Raw genomic sequence first — 17,517 nt, forward strand, 5'->3', positions numbered from 1 at the left:
GGGGTCAAATGACTTGCCCAGGGTCACACAGCTGGGGAAGTGTCTGAGGTCACATTTGAAACTAGAATCTCCCATCTCTAGGCCTGGCTCTCAATCCACTGAGCTACCCAGCTTCCCCCTGCTCCAGGTTTTGAACCTGGGCCCAAGTCAAGTTCAAGACCCCAAGACCCTGCCTAAGCCAAAAGCAGAGCACTCCACATCCAACCCTTGAAGTTCCAAGTCCTAATACAAGCCTGTAGTGATTCCCAAGCACTAACACAAGGCAGTCTGTGAAGCCTGATCCCTTCAAGCCTAAGGGGAGCCCCTGAAGCGGTGCCCAAACCTGCAATGAGGTCCCAAGTTCCAATGCAAGGGAATGTGCATTGCATCTGGCTAGTATAAACCCAGAGTGAAGCCAGAGCCCCTGCCCAGGCCCTGAACCTCACCACAAGGCTGAGCCCTGAAAGCCATCAGCACTCCCTAGAGGAAGTCATCAAGGAAAATTGCCCTAATATTCTTGAACAAGAGGGTAAAATAAGACACTGAAAGAATTCACCAATCTCCACCTGCAATAAATCCCCAAATAGCAATTCCAGGAATGTACAGCCAAGTTCAAGAGCTCCCTGGCAGATCTACAAAGAAAGGAAGAATTTATGACCAAACAAGAGACAGAGGACATTACAAGATATAAAATGAAGAATTTTGAATACATTAAATTAAAAGGTTTTTGTACAAACAAAACCAGTGTTCCCAAGATGAAAGAGAAACAACAAACTGGGGAAAAAATTTATAACAAATTTCTCTGTTAAAAGTCTCTTTTCTCAAATCTATAAGAAGTCCAATTTATAAAAATACAAGCCATTCCCCAATTGACAAATGGTCAAATGATATGAAGTTTTCAGTTGAAGAAATAAAAGCTACCAATATTCACATGGAAAAATGTCCTAAATGACTCTTGAAAAGAAAAATGTAAACTAAAAAAACTCTGAGGTACCACATTGTATCTATCAGATTGGCCAATATAACTATTAATAAAGAAAAGTGATAAATGTTGGAGGGTGGCAAAATTGGGGCATGAAAGAATTGTTGGTGAAGTTGTGAACTGACCCAATCATTCTGGAGGGATAATTGGAACTATGCCCAAAGGGCTATAAAACAGTGCATACCCTTTGATTAGTAATTCCACTACTAGGTCTGTATCTCAAAAAGATTTTTAAGGGGGGGGGGGGAGAAGAGTTAAAGAGGGGAAAAAACAAAAAAACAAAAACTTTTTTAAGTGACCCAATAAGTTCAAATGATTTGTATTCCTATAAGAAAAGATGATATTGTTAACTCCTAAAAATTGTTATTATCATCAGGGTAGCTAGAAGAAGTATACTTAGAACAGTGACAAACTACAGAGGATGAAATGTCAAGATATATATATATATGTGTATGTATAAATATATACATAAAACTAGAGGTAAAAAAAGAGGGCAATATTAAGAGAAATGGGAAAAGAGACAAAATGGAGAAAAGTTATATTTCATAAAGAAGCACATGGTGGGAGCGGGAAAGAAGACCAACACACTGGAAGGGTAAAGAGGTTGGAGACAGGAAATACTTAATTCTTACATGCATTGAAATTGACTCAAAGAAGGAAGAACAATCAGATCCATTGGGGCAGAGAATTGATTAGTGCCCTATAGAGAAATAGAAGGGTAACAAACGGACTGGTGGGGAGGGAAGCAATACAAGGGCGGGAGAGTGTGTGGGGGAACTTAAAAAGACCCTAAAGAAAAATAAGAGGGGAATAAGAAGGGAGAGGGGAGAAAGAGAAGTAAAATAAGGGTGGGCATTAGGGGAACTGATTAAAAACAAAACAATGGTATAGAAGGAAGTAGTGAAGAAGAAAGGGCAGGACTAGGAGAGGAAATCAAAATGTTGGGGAATACATAAGTGGTAATCATAACTCTGAATGGGAATGGGATGAACTCACCCATAAAATGGAAGCAAATAGCAGAATGGATTAGAAACCAAAATCCTACCATATGTTGCCTACAAGAAACACACACGAGGCAGGTAGACACACACAGGGTTAAGGTAAAAGACTGGAGGCAAAATCTATTGGGCATCAACTGAGAAAAAGAAGGCAGGAGTAGTAATCATGATATCTGACAAAGCCAAAATAAAAATAGATCTAGTTAAAAGAGATAGGGAAGGTAATTACATCCTGATAAAAGGCAGTATAGACAATGAGGAAATATCAGTACTCAACATGTATGCACCAAATGGAATAGCATCCAAATTTCTAAAGGAGAAATTGGTGGAGCTCAAGGAGGAAATAGATAATAAAACTATACTAGTGGAAAACCTGAACCTTCCTCTATCAGATCTAGATAAATGAAACCGAAAAATAAATAAGAAAAAGGTAAGAGATGTGAATGGAATCTTAGAAAAATTAAGAGTTAATAGATATGTGGAGAAAAATAAATAGGGACAAAAAGGAATACAATTTCTTGTGAACTGGAATGATCTCCAGGAATTGATGCAGAGAGAAAGGAGCAGAAACAGGAGAACACAGAGACTGATACACTGTGGTACGATCCAATGTAGTGGACTTCTCTACTAGCAGCAATGCAAGGATCCAGGACAACTCTAAGGAAGAACTCTGGGAGTAGCAACGCAGAAGAAAAACAACTGCTTGATCACATGGGTTGATGGGAATATGATTGGGGATATTGACTCTAAAACGATCACCATAGTGCAAATATCAATAATATGGAAATAGGTCTTGATCAATGACACATGTAAAAATCAGTGGAATTGCACATCAGCTATGGGAGATGGTCAGGGGGAGAGGGAGAAGAACATGAATCTTGTAACTATGGAAAACTATTCTTAATTAATTAATTAATGAGATTTTCCCCAAAAAAAAGGAAAAAAATTCACTTAGCATCTCCGGGAAGGGAAGAGAGGAAGAGACAATTTGGAACATATAACTTCAGAAAACTTATATGGAAAATTATTACATGTAATTGGTAAAATATCTTTACAAAAAAAGGTTAAAATTTTTGTTCATACATAATTGAAGATAAAATTAAGTTAGAAAAGAATGTAAAAAATAAAATAAAAGTCAATACATTTTAAAGGGGGTGAAAAGTACCACTATTTTTTCAATTCAGAAGTCATTTATAACTCTTCAAATCAATCCTAAACACTTTTTTCTGTCTTCATATAGAAGACACTTGCCTTCTCCTTTAATCTTCATTTATACTCTGGCAACTACTAGATGTGCTATGATAGGTAAGTCACTCAGAATCCTTATTTCCTCCTCTAGAAATAATAATTATAGTACCAATTTCACAAGGATGTTTTGAGAATTAAAAGTTTATCTAAATGTAAAGCATTTTTTAAATCGTCTACTATCATCATCAAATCTTGTCTTTTCTAGCTTCAAAAGAAAATTCCTTTGTTCTTTGTTTTCTTTTTCTGTGGCCACTATTCAAAGTCCAGAGTAATTCACATAAAACTAACAAAAACTCTAATTTACCTTCTTCACTCCAGTCTCTTTTCTAAATCACACAATGACCTCAGTTTACTTTGCCAAAATACTAATGCCACTCATCTAATCAAAAATCTTTTGTAGATTCTCACAAACTTTAAGAGGAAATCTCCACTGGCATAAAAAGATTGAGATTCAATTAAGACAGTGTCCTTAAAATGTATTAGGTGGTTATGACACAACACTAATAGCCACAATATAAAATACCAATAAATACACAATCAATAATTTTATAACAGTTATAAAACAAATTGCTATTATGAAATCAAAAGGAGGCCTGCATAAGCAATAAATACTTAACATCTATCCACTCAACTTGGAAACAAATAATACAAATTACGTTAAAGGTTTCCTGCATATATATCTGGTTTTCCTAAGTAAACTGTAAGTCCTTGAAAGCAGTGTCTTAAGGCTACTTTTAATATTTTTTTAATTGACAAAAATTTGTTTTCTTTCCTTTGCACCTCTCATTCTCCTACTTGGAAAAAAGAAAAAGGAAATTATTTTAACAAATATGAATAGCCAAACAAAATGAATTCTGGCACTGGTCATGGTTTAGACTAATTTTGATGTGCCTAACAAAAAGACTATATAGTAGGCTCTCAATAAATACTCATTTAAGTTTAATATACTCACAAATTAATGTGAATAAGTTTAAAACATTAGAAAACATTTAAATGTTTTCAGGCCTATGTAATTTCTTTTAATATCTTAGCTAATGACAATTGTCATGGTTGCTGAAATCAAAGAAAACTAGTTTGGGGAATGGTAGATTATTGACCCTCCTGGATTGCTGTGAAAGAGTTTATTATGTAGCTTGATGAAAAATGAGTTATGTCACACAGGGTTACCCAAGACAAATAAATATAGTGGAGGGTTCTGATAAAAGGTGATCCACTGGAGAAGGAAATGGCAAACCACATCAATTATCTTTGCCAGGAAAACCTCATGAACAGTATTAAAAAGTTAAAAGATATGGCATTTAAAGATTAGCCTCTTGGGTTGGAAGGTATACAACATATTTCTGGGGAAGAGCATAGGGCAACTACAAATAGCTCCAGAAAGAGTGATGTAGCTGAGCTAAAACTGAAAAATCATCAAATCATTTAGGTATGATCTAAATAACATCCCTTATAAATAGGTAGTGGAGGTGATAAAAAAAAAAGATTTAAAGGATTAGATCTGTTAAGAGAGAGTGCCTAAAGAACTATCAACAGAAGTTTACAGTATAGAAAGCAACAACAAAAAATATCATAAAGAAAAAATGAAAACAAAATGACTGTCTGATGAGACTTTACTAATAGCTGAGGAAAAAAGGAAAGCAACAGCAAAGGAGAAAGGGAAAGATATACCCAACTAAATGCAGAATTGCAAGAGAATAATAACAAGGAGAGACAAGGGTTTTCTTAAATGAGCAATGCAAAGAAATATAAGGACAGACGGTAAGGAATTTTTTTAATTTCATATATGTAGATGATATCATTATGATGGAGGAAAGTGAAGAATTAAGAAGCCTCTTGATAAGAGTATAAAAGTGGGCTTGAAGCTTAACATTAAGAAAGCTAAGATTATGACAACTAGGCTTTTCATTTCCTGGCAGAGAGAGAAGAAATGGAAGCAGTGTCAGATTTTATATTCCTGGGCTCAAAGATCATTATCATTGCACATGGTGACTGCAGCTATGAAAGTTTTATAGGTAACGTCATAAATTAGATATGTTCATGGAAGGTATCTTCAATACAGGTAGCTGACAAAAGATATGAAGTAAGGGGGCAGCTGGGTAGCTCAGTGGATTGAGAGCCAGGCCTAGAGACAGGAGGTCCTAGGTTCAAATCCGGCCTCAGCACACAGCTGTGTGACCCTGGGCAAGTCACTTGACCCCCATTGCCCACCCTTACCACTCTTCCACCTAGGAGCCAATACACAGAAGTTAAGGGTTTAAAAAAAAAAAAAGTCAAAAAAAAAAAAAAAAAAAAAAAGATATGAAGTAAGACCTGGTGGGAAGTTAAGGAAATACAGTCGTAAAAAATTTAGAGCCAAAAGTATACTGAAGTCAAATGAAATAACTTGCATAATTGTTACAATTTTCAGTGTGAGCTTTTATACTACATTTATATTAGCAAACACTACAAATCAGGACTTCGATGCTTTGATTATCTAGTCCTAAAAAGATAAGGGGGAAAATTCAGATCAAATTTTAAATTAAGGGGGCCACTAGGGGGCTCAGTGAATTGAAAGTCAGGACTGGAGATAAGAGTCCCTGGGTTTGATTCTGGCCTCAGACATTTTCTAGCTATATGTTCCTAGGAAAGTTACTTTAATCCCCACTGCCTAACCCTTACCATTCTTCTGCCTTGGAGCCAATATACAGTATTGATTCTAAAAAGAAAGGTAAGGGTTTAAACAAACAAAAAAATGTATATGTCAGAAAGGTAGTTGTTAAATATTTACCAGTACATCCTGCCCTTTCTGAACAAAGGTACCCAAGTCTCCTCTATTAGGAAAATCAAAAATAATCAGATTGATAGAGCAACAAAAGTAAATTGCCTCTGAAGAGAAAGTTTCCAAGGTATAGCACATTAGAACATTAGAAGTCACAAATTCTTTAGCACTTTTTCCAATCTGTAAAATGTTGTTGTTCAGTTGATTCAGTCACATTCAAATCTTCATAAGATTTGGGGTTTTCTTAGCAAAGATACTAGAGTGATTTGCCATTTCCTTCTCCAGCTCACTTTTAAGATGAGACAAACAAGAGAAAGTAACTTGCCTGGGGTCACACAGTTATTAACAACTGTCTGAGACTAGATTTGAACAGTAGATGAGATTTCTTGACTCTAAGACCAACACTCTATTCACTCTACCACCTCACAATTTATAGAAAATTAGAGAGTTGTAACAGAATTGATCAAATAAAGTGTCTTCCAGCTCTGTTCCAAATCTAATTCATCCTTCTTTCCTTATATTTGATAATATCATTATTATCTCAGACTCAGGCTTCAGAAATATTGAAATATTGCAAAAATGAGCACATGCTATAGGACTTGCTTGACCAGGTTGCCACAAACCTTCAATTTGTTTTTAAAATATTAGTATCTTCTAAGCACAATAAAGTGAAGTGCAAAAAACTGAGATATGTGTATGCCAAACTATATATGAACGTGTACAAAAACTTCATGCAATGGATATGTATATTTACGTATGCATTCACATCCTTATAGGAAGTTTATCTATATACCCCATTCCCTCTCTGGATTTGGCATACTCATTACAACCTCTTATTTTTCACCTTACAAAGTCTTGATTATCAGCAATAAACCACAGGGGGCAGTTGGGTGGCTCAGTGGATTGAGAGGAGAGGAGGGGAGGACATGGGAGGAAAGGACATGGGAGGAGAGGGGAGGGGAAGGAAGGAACTCCAACAACATAATTATGTTTACATTCTCTCAAGGTTCTTGGGGGTAACCCCGTTGAGGGGAAATAGATTTTTATTACACAGCACTCTAGTACCTGCAGTGCCATCCAATGAGTTTTCAGTCTATACTACCAGACACTCAAAATAATGACACTTTTAGTTAGATCTTAAACATAATCATTTACTTTACAGTTAGGAAGCACTTATTAATCACTGTTTCCCAGAATTGTCCTAAGAACTGAGAACACAAATGTAAGTAGAAATAAAGACAATCACTGGCCTCTAGGAGCTTACATTCTAAATGTGGAATGATGACATATAAAAGGAAGCTTGTGAGTCATCAATGTAGGATGGAAAAGAATATGAAGACATGGTTGGCCAGGACTTCCTCCTTAAAATGGAGGGTGATGGAGAAATTAACCATTCAGGAGAAGCCTCAGGGGTGGAGAGTACTTACAGTAATTCAGAGATGAGCAATATAAAAACTCCCCAGTACCCTAAACCAGATTAAAATGTAATTGGGAAATACTTAACAAAATGAATGAAAACACACCAAAAAAACAGAGATAATATTAATCAGTAGTTTTCTAAGTTAATGTGTAGTCCACAGGGATTCTGAAATACACTTTGCTGATCCTTATTTCTATTTCAATTTGACACCACTTATTTAGGATTTAAAAAGCACTTTACATGTTATCTCATTTGATCCTCACCACAACTCTGGAAAGTAGATGTGATAATTATACTCATTTTACAGATGATGAAACTTAGACTGAGAAAGATAAAGAATGTGCACACAAAGAGCTAATAAGTGAATCAGGATTGGAACTCAGGACTTCCTTATTCCAAATAAAGAACTCTATCCACTACACCATTCAGTTCTCTTATATTAAGTATGCTGGAACACAGAGAAAACCAACAGAAATTGCCTACTACCTAGTGTAAGAGCTCTTGAATAAATCCTGCATTACACTAGAAGCCTTGTGCTATGTAGGCTCTGAGAGAAATAAAGAAAAAAAACTGAACAGTCCCTGTCCTCTGTTATTTATAATCAGAGAAAATAATATGTACATATATGTAAATACAAAATAATTGCAAAGTAAATACAGGGTAATAGGAGTAGTATACTAAGCAGCTGAGGTGATTTGGAAAGGCTTCACAAGGAGATGATTGAGTTAGAAATTTTAAGGGACAGAAGGCAGGACAATTTGGCTGGACTGTAAAGTCTATAAGGAAGAATTACATGCAATAAATGTGGAAAGGCAGAATGGAGCTATATTGTGAAGGAGTTCAAGAGAGCTGAAATAAAGCAAAACACAAAAGGTTGCAAAGGAAATCAATTATATTATAATACAATAGGACCTCATTTTACACAAATTAAGGTATACACAACTGCCAACCAAAAAAATTAAAGGCAGAAAAATACACAAAATGAAAAATTTTAATTACATATAAATCCATGTCATTTTCCCAATTAGTATAAAGTTTTGCAGTAGGTCTCCCAACAATGCTCAGTCTAGTTCTAAGTCATTACATTGTTTTGCACCAAACATTCTCACTTTGAACAAGTGTCTGAAGAGAAATGCTTCTCTTTGTTTCATTAACACTATTAAGTTTTTTAAATGGCCCCAAAAATGCTAGTAGCTCTGATAAGTTTAAGAGAAGTCATAAGGTGCCAAGATATATTAGTATAAAAAATACTTATTAAATAATGGAGTTTGCTATTATGAGATTTTCAACTTACACAAAGGTCTTGGAACAAGTTAGTCAAGTAAAATAAGGTCCTACTGAACAGTTATCAATTTTTTTTTAATTCACAGACCCCAGGTTAAGGACCTGCTAGAGTGAAGTTTTAATTTTTTGTCCTAAAAGCAATAGAAAGTCATTGGTTATTAAGCAAAGGAATGAGTGATAAGGTCAGATCTGTGCTTTGGAGGAGTGAGCATAAAGCAGAGGATCAATCAGAAAACTTCTACAATACTACTGGCAAAAAGTTAAGGGGCATTAAAGGCTGGGGCACAGCAAGATGATAAAGATGGGAAAGTCAGAAGATATATTGTGGAGACAGAATCCATAAAACTTGGCAACTGACTGGCCATGAAGGGGATCTGTGATCTCTCTCTAATCCATATCTATTTCCACTGAGTTTCAAGGTAAAAAGAGAGCTAGCATGTCTCAATGATAGAAGACAGTAGTTGGGGCACCTAGGTAGCAGAGTGGATACAGGACCAGTCCTGGAATTGGGAAGAAGTAGGTTTAAATTTGGCCTCAGACACTTCCTAGCTGTTTGACCCTGGGCAAATCATTTAATCCCACTTGCCTAACCCTTGCCAATCTTATGTCTTTGAACTGACATGAAGACAGAAAGTATGGGTTTAAAAAATAAAAAACAGTAGTCAACAAGAGATTTACTGGAAGATGAGGGTGGGGGAAATTTGGAGAGAGAAGAGCTCTCATAATTCATCATCTGATTACTATTTCAAACAAATATGACAATACCTGCAAGGATTAAGAGTTTTTTTAAAACTGCAATGATCCAATCTTGAATGTAAGTACTATTTTTAAATTTATCTTAATATAAATTTTAAATTATATAACCCAAAATTCTCAAGATATATGCATCCTAAAGTAAAAAGATTTATAAAACACTTTTTCACCCATTTTCTCACTGTATCCTAAAAACCCTGTAAAATAAGTATTTTAGGAAACTATTAATAAGATCATAGAGCTGGAAGAGACCCCAAAGGCCAAAAATATCACCCCTTATTTTACAGATGAGCAAACTGAGGCCCAAGGAGGATTAAGTTTGACTTTCCCATAGGGTTATACATTAGAGAAGTTAAGTGACTTGTCAGTGAGTGCCAAAGACTAGATTCAAAGCCAGACATCATAAATCCAAGTCCATAGTGTTCTTTCCACTAAACTACACACAACTCACATGTAAAACAGAAACCTGAAATATACACTTTTGAGAACTTTATTTCAATTTATTTAGTTGAATGACTCAAAATTGTCTACGACTGGACTGAAATTATTAATAGCTACACATAATATACATTTATGTATAACCTTAGTCCCTGCTAAAATTCCACCTTCTACAGGAAGCCTTTTTCTGATCCTCCTTAATTCTAATAGTTCCCTCAATAATTTTTAATTTACCCTTTATATAAGTGCATAGCTATTTATATGTTGTTTCCCCTATTACAATGAGAACTCTTTGAGAGCAGAAACTGTCTTTTCACTTTGTCTTCCCAGCACTTTGTTCCTGGCACAAAGTAGACACATAATAAATACCAACTGATCTTTAGTAAATTATTTCCCCTCTTCAGACCTCTGTTATATCATCTGTAAAATTATAGAATTACACTAGATGACTTCTAAGACACCTTCCAAATTGCTCTATGAACTTAAGAATGTTAAGGAAGAGTGGAAACACTTGCTGGTCAGGAAACCTAGCTTCTAGATTTAGGTCTATTAATTTGTCAGCACTGTGAAATCCAACAAAACAACTTTTTGCTAGTTTCTTCATTGTTTAAGATGGGAAGAGTACCACCTGCTCCTCTAATTCAAAAGACAGCTATATGCTATAAATAAGATATTGTATGTATTAGTGTTTTATGAAATTTTACAATGCTATACAAATGTAAACTATTGCTAATTAACCAAACCAAAAAAAAAATCCAAAAAAAACAGAATCCATGTTAGAAATAGTAAGTCTGGGGGGCAACTGGGTAGCTCAGTGGATTGAGAGACAGCCCTAGAGACAGGAAGTCCTAGGTTCAAAGCTGGCCAAAGACACTTCCCAGCTGTGTGACCCTGGGCAAGTCACTTGACCCCCATTGCCCACCCTTACCACTCCTCCACCTTTGAGTCAATACACAGAAGTTAAGGGTTTTTTTTAAAAAAAAGAGAGAAAAAAAAAGAAATAGTAAGTCTGAACACTAACAAAACTGTGTCAAACATAACTCTTCCTTCGCTCTGGTTTAGTACACTGTAGAAAATTATTGGTTTGCAACTACTTTATCTTACCTGAACAACAAAACAGATTTAAAGTTACTATCATCAACAACAAACGTTTATTAAGTATCTCAGAATACTCAATTTTCACAAGATTTTTCTTTCCTCCATAAGGATCTTTTGGTTGATGACTGGTAAGACAGGTGAACGAATGCAAAAAATAAGCAGAATGGGAAAAAAGTGGACATGATGGCTATAACAATGTAAATGGAGAAAAACCACCATGACAAAACAATAGAAAGTTAATGTTGCAAAAAAAATTTTTTTAAGCTTGTCATTAAAAAATAAATGAATAGATCCCTCCCTTCCACTTTTTATTGAAATGAGGGGAGCCCGAGGGAGTAAAGAGTCTTCAGTGTAAATAACTGCAGATTTTTTTCCTGACGTGTTGGTTTACTTCTAGTTTTCCTCTTCTGTAAGAAAGTCTTTATTTTGCATATTTTCCTCTCTGGAAAAGAAAGGGGGATAGATACGAAGGGGAACAGGTGATATAAAAACAAAGGGTCCTGGAAAAAGTTACTTTTTAAAATGTCAACCCTAATCTGGACCGTCTCTCTACCAAGCTCCTCTTCACCCATGCTCTAAATCTCCAGCTCTTCCTCAAAAGACATCAATGAGATTCAGTCTAGAAGTGCACCTAGAGAAATGTTAAAGGAGCAGACAGCCCTCGCTTCCCTCACGGAGCTCCAGAGAGCAAGGGCCTGACAAACCACCGGGCCGAAAAGAGGCTGCAGAGCTGGGCGTGGGGAGTGCTCGGAAAGGCGCCCTCCCACGTGGGTCTAGAAGACTCCTCACTCACCAGTCCGTCAATCTGTACTTGTTTCACGGCCGAATCTCCCGAGCCGCCTTTGCCTTTTCCTTTCCCGGAGGCTGCCCCAGTTGCAGAAGTTGAAGTGGTGGAGGCAGAGCCGGTACCCTCTTTACGGGACGCCATCTTGATGGAAGGACCGGAGGAAAGAGAAACGTGAGAGACCGGAACCGGATATAGTCCGTCGGCGCTACGTAGAACTATGACACCGCAGAAAGAAGGCGTGACACTGGGAAGCGTGGGAGGATGGACTTGTGGGCAGTCGTTTGCGCCTGCGCGCACCTCTATGGTATCTGTTCTGGGCAAGGAAAAGAGGTTGGCGGCTAATGAGCTTTCTGGACTAGATTTCCCGGACCCTTGCTCATTGTGCTTTTTACGTTTGTGTGTCTGGTAGAGGTGTTCACTTCGGAATCCCTCTAAAATCTTCCCGGTCTCTTAAGAGTCAGGGTCAGCTAGTCCAGCTCCAAAGTCAACGAGAATACCCTCTACAGTATACCTAACCTGAAGTCCTATGGCCTCTACCCGCCGAATACTTACCAGTAACGACGACCTACAGGCCTCTAGCGCTCTGGTTTGCAAAGCACTTTATTGGTACCATCTCATTTAATCCTCACTACAGTCTGAGGTATTGCAGAATTATACACATTTTACAGATAAAGAAAATAATGAAATTCTGAAAGATTAAAGAGATTTGACCATGGCCCCAAAAACAAATCAGTATCAGAGATGGGATTTGAACCCAGGGCTTACTCCCATTTTCAACTCTGCCCATTACACAGTAATATGCCTTTCGAATAGGATAGCATAAGAGATTCTATCAGCAACTAAAAATTTACAAGAAGGAACCTGTTCATTTGCAAATGATCTCTTTAATAATTTAGTTAATTGGAATATCATCCTAACAATTGAATTTTAGTTTTTAAACAATTTGTCAGTGCTCAGCAACTCAATTCAACAATCATTTGTTAATTATCTGCTGAGTACCGAGAACCGTGATCTAAGGGACCTTTCGATTTCAATGATCTATGAACCTAAAACATTGGAATTTGGAATCCATTCTTTTGACATTACTTCCACTCTTAAGGAAAATACTTTTTGGCTTCATCTGTGGGCAGCTGTGAACTCCTTAAGCTCCTGCCAGTCCTAGCATTAGTGCATACCTGCACACAAAGAGATACCAAAGGGGTAAAAAAAAAAAAAAAAAAAAAAAAAGTATCTATCCTCCGGGATCTCATATTTTACAAAAAAAATATAGTTCATGAAAAATGTACCTTGTCTGGAGCGTTTCTTCTCTTGTCTCCCCCTTGCTCTAGAGAATTTGACACTGAAAGGATATTTTAGCTGTCCAAATACCTCCTTTATCACTTAAAGAAACTAAAGAGAAGGCTGCTTAGACAATTAGCTTGGTGGAATCTTTCCAACCCCGAATCCATCATCCAATGTGTTAACTCTGGTTTCCTGTTCCATATGATCTCTAAATACGGTTAGTATGCTGTCTATGCTTTATCCATATCATGAATACAAACATTAAATAGCTTAGGACCTTGGACAGATCCCTGAAGTATTTCACTAGAACAGCAGCAGTTCCCAAAGTATGTGTACAGAATCAAGGGTCCCAAGAGCCTTTCAGGGAGCCCATGAAGTGAACACTATTTTCATAATAATGCTAAAATATTCTCACTTCTATCATGGTAAATATGAATAGATATAGCTTGCACAAGCAAAAGCTACTTGAGGAGTCTTCAAAAATTTTTAAGAGTGTAAATAGGAAGGAAAAAAAGTGTAAATGGATCCTGAGACCAAAAAGTTTAAGAATTCCCTGCACTACAAATATCAATAATATGGAAATAGGTCTTGATCAATGATATATTTAAAACCCAGTGGAATTGTTCTTTGGCTACGGGAGGGGGTGAGAGGAGGGAAGAGAAAGAACATGAATTATGTAACCATGGAAAATTTTTTCTTAATTAATCAATTAAATAAAATCTAAAAAAAATTTAATAAATTTTAAAAAATTAAAAAAAAGAACTCCCTACACTAGAAACCCCAAGACTGCACTCAAACCAACTTCCAAAGATGGGGGTGTGAAAATCTAAAAGAATTCTAGCTACTCCAAACCTGTGATAGAAAAGCCAAGAATAAAAAACTCCCCCAAAAAAGTATTTTTTAAACTCTTAGCGGTATCAACGAACTAATGTTTTTTAAAACTATGAAAAAATAATATAGATTAAAAGAATAACAGGTAGAAAACATTGAAAGTAACATATGCTCAGCTATCACAAACAGAAGCACCAGAAGCAAACAAGAAGTCTATCAAGCTATAATAAATGGATAATAAATTCATTGAAAGATTTAAAGAAAATGAAAATAAATCAACAAAAATGTGAAATTAAATTAAGAAGGAATAGATTGAACTTAATTCATGATAAATACTAAATAAATAAATAATGACATTTAATATAAAGTCTTTCAACTAGTTTCTAATCCATAATTTTCTCCATACATCTTCATCTTGCTCACTAGAATGTCATCAAAAAACCAAGCTACATTTCATAAGCACTCTATACTGCAAATTGTTCTAAGTGCTAGAGATACAAATCCCTTTACTCTAGGAAGTTATAATCTAGTTGAGGAAGATAATACATAAAAGGGAGTTGAAAGAGAGGGAAAAGAATGGAAAGTCAGCTCAGGAACATGGTAGCGAAGCCTGGAAATTGATGGATGATGAAAATTCTAGGAGAAACTCATCAATGGGCAAAAGGCTGAGAGAAAAGGATCAGGTTAGGTATCACTTCCAATATAAAATTTTCCAAATTCCCCATTATTAGTGATATCCCCTTTAAAATTGCTTTGAAATTTTTTATATATGTTTATGAAGATTTATCTATGTATAGATTATATTCTCTCCCCTACCTCAAAGAGAATGTAAACATCATGAAATCAGAGAATTCCATATTTTGGTTTTTTTTAATTCCCAGTGCATATAATAAGTGCTTAATAAATTCTTCCTGATTTCTAGTCAAGACAACAAATGTTTATTAAGTGCTTAGTACATTGAAATCCAGAGGATTTATTTGTTTGTTTTTAAAAACCCTTACCTTCTGTCTGGGAGTCAATATTGTGTATTGGCTCCAAGGCAAAAGAGTCCTAAGGACTAGGCAATAGGGGTTAAGTGACTTGCCCAGGGTCACACAGCTAGAAAGTGTCTGAGGCCAGATTTCAACCTAGGACCTCCATCCCTAGGCCTAGCTCTCAATTCACTGAGCTACCCAGTTCCCCACCACCCCTCGGAGGACTTAAACACAGAAACATTCCCTAACTTCTAGGAAACTCACATTCCAATGGGGAGACAGATTGTTGAAAAAAGAAAAAAATAAAATGTGCTACTTTCTACTATTTAACCAGAATGGTTTGGAAACCTAAGGACAATAGGTTTTACATTACATATATACATATATTACAACAATACATACATACATACATACTTTTAGGGGGCAGTTAGGTAGCTCAATGGCTTAAGAGCCAGGCCCAGGGACAGGAGGGGTTGAAATCTGGCCTCAGACACTTCCTAGCTGTGTGATCCTAGCAAGTCAGTAAACCCCATTGCCCTTATCACTATTCTGCCTTAGTTTTTTTTGTTTGTTTGTTTGTGTAGTTGGCAAAACTAAAGCAGATATAGATTAAATAACTTTCTCAGGGTCACATAGCTAATAAGTGTCTTAGGCAGGATATTTGAAAGTCTGAAAAGAATAGAAAAGGTGCTCCAAAATTAGGGAAAAACAAATGTCCAAAGTGTTTTAAAAAGGGAGATAATGTTATTAACAGATTGAACACTTGATTTCAATTCCTAGAAGTTTTCAAAGGTATTATTATAGAGCTGGTTAGTGAACATGTCAAAAAAAAAAGGAAGTAAGTATCATAAAGAGTCAGCATAGCATCAAAACTGTTTAGGCCAAACTAATCACTTTTTTAATTGTTTCCAGACAGGTAGATAAAGTTAAGTATTTTGGATATAGATTAACTAAATTTTAGAAAAGTTTTGGCATATTGTTTGACAGGTGAGATGAAAAGTTTCAGAAGATAATAATATAGTTAAGTGGATTAGAATCAGCTATATGAACATATTCAAAATACTCACAAATATTCAATAGGATCCTTAAAAAAATGGTGGAATGCTTGAGTTATCCTGTGCTGTTAAATATTTTTATCAAAGAATTAGAAGCATGGATTATAGGCTTCTCAAATTTTTGCAGATGACACAGGACTATGAGGGAAACCTAAGATGCTGGATGATGGAATCAAAATTTTAAAAACTCTTAGCAGATTAGAAGATTGGCCTGAATAAAAAGTTAGAACAAGAGGCAGCTGGGTAGCTCAGCAGATTGAGAGTCAGGCCTAGAAACTGGAGGTCCTAGGTTCAAATCCAGCCACAGACACTTCCCAGCTGTGTGACCCTGGGCAAGCCACTTGACCCCCATTGCCCACCCTTACCGCTCTTCCACCAAGGAGCCAATACTCAGAAGTTAAGGGTTTAAAAAAAAGTTAGAACAAAAACAGTAAGAATGAGAGTTTCACACACAAATTCATTGAAATAAATACAGAAGACCTAGACTTTTAAAAAATTAAATCAATCTATCAAAAGTGTGAATTACTCTTTATTCAATTTAGTAGTAAATTACTTTAACCATTGATTAAAAAGAGATGACAGACAGAAAATATTTTGTGATTGTCTCATTCAGATCCAGGGTCATAGATTCAAGAAACAATAAGTCTAATAGTGGTTATATCCAATGGTAAAGAAGTGCTATGTTAGAAGGAATTTCATACTTTCACTCTGTCTCATTAGGAGCAGAAGTTTTAGTTTAGGGGAAGGTTTTAATTTTTACCCTGTCTCTGTAAGAGGCAGATAAAGACAGCTTTGACTCTGTCACTTTGAGAAGAAGGAACATAAAGATCTTGCTTCCAGCTCTTTAAGAGGAAACCATAAAACTGGTGAAGGAAGTCAGTTAAGATCTCCATTTTGCTCTGGCTTCAGTTGGAGAGGAGTAGAAAGATGCTGGTGGAGTTTCCGCTCTATAATGGGAGAAGTGGCAGTGAAGATTTCAGAGTTTGATAATACAATACTGTCTGACCACTTGGATTTGAGGGAAGAGGTGTCCTGTTCAGTTTGGCTCTCTGTCAAGAGGTCTCTCTGAGAGGTGGCTTCTGGCAGCTTTGGATTGCAGTTAAGAAGTGAAGGAGTTCATTATCAAGTTCATCATTTAGCATAGGTTAGTTAGATTAAAAAAAAAACTTTTAAGATAGTGAGAATAGTTTAAGGAGGCCTGCTTGCAGGCAAAAAGAAGTTGAAAAAAAAACGAGTTAGATTTTGCAGGGTTTATTTAGATATTTTAGTATAAGGATTAGAACTTTAAGATATATCTCCTACATCCTCACTCCTGTTTCCTGTCCCTTCTTCTCCTCATAGAATAAATAAATACGGGTTGTATCAACTGCTTCATGACATTTATCAGCTTCCTGCACAATAGTTTAACCTCCTAACAACTGTCTACTAAATAGGTTTAATATAACAGCTTTAGCTTATGAATAACAGCTTTAACTTATTAATAACAGCTTTAGTTTACCTACAACAGCTAAATGGAACTTGTCCACTGGGCTGGAGGCAAGATAAGGTTTCTCTCCTTCCTTCATCCTCACTCATATGTTAGCCATATCAAGAAATAAATGTCTCATTCTTTGTTTTAAATTGATCACCAA

At 36.0% G+C, this 17,517-nt stretch overlaps 1 protein-coding gene across 1 annotated transcript in view; it reads right to left on the reverse strand.

The window, feature by feature from the left end:
- Nucleotides 1–11,887, reverse strand: part of EIF3H (eukaryotic translation initiation factor 3 subunit H) — a 126,055-nt gene extending 114,168 nt beyond the window's left edge. Inside the window, exon 1 of the mRNA XM_044668859.1 lies at nt 11,752–11,887. Coding sequence (XP_044524794.1) covers nt 11,752–11,886 — 135 coding nt within the window. The 5' untranslated portion in view covers nt 11,887. The remainder of the gene's footprint in view (nt 1–11,751) is intronic.
- Between the last annotated feature and the right edge of the window lie 5,630 nt (nt 11,888–17,517).

The sequence above is a fragment of the Gracilinanus agilis genome, chromosome 1, assembly GCF_016433145.1.
Source record: "Gracilinanus agilis isolate LMUSP501 chromosome 1, AgileGrace, whole genome shotgun sequence".
Classification (NCBI taxonomy): domain Eukaryota; kingdom Metazoa; phylum Chordata; class Mammalia; order Didelphimorphia; family Didelphidae; genus Gracilinanus; species Gracilinanus agilis.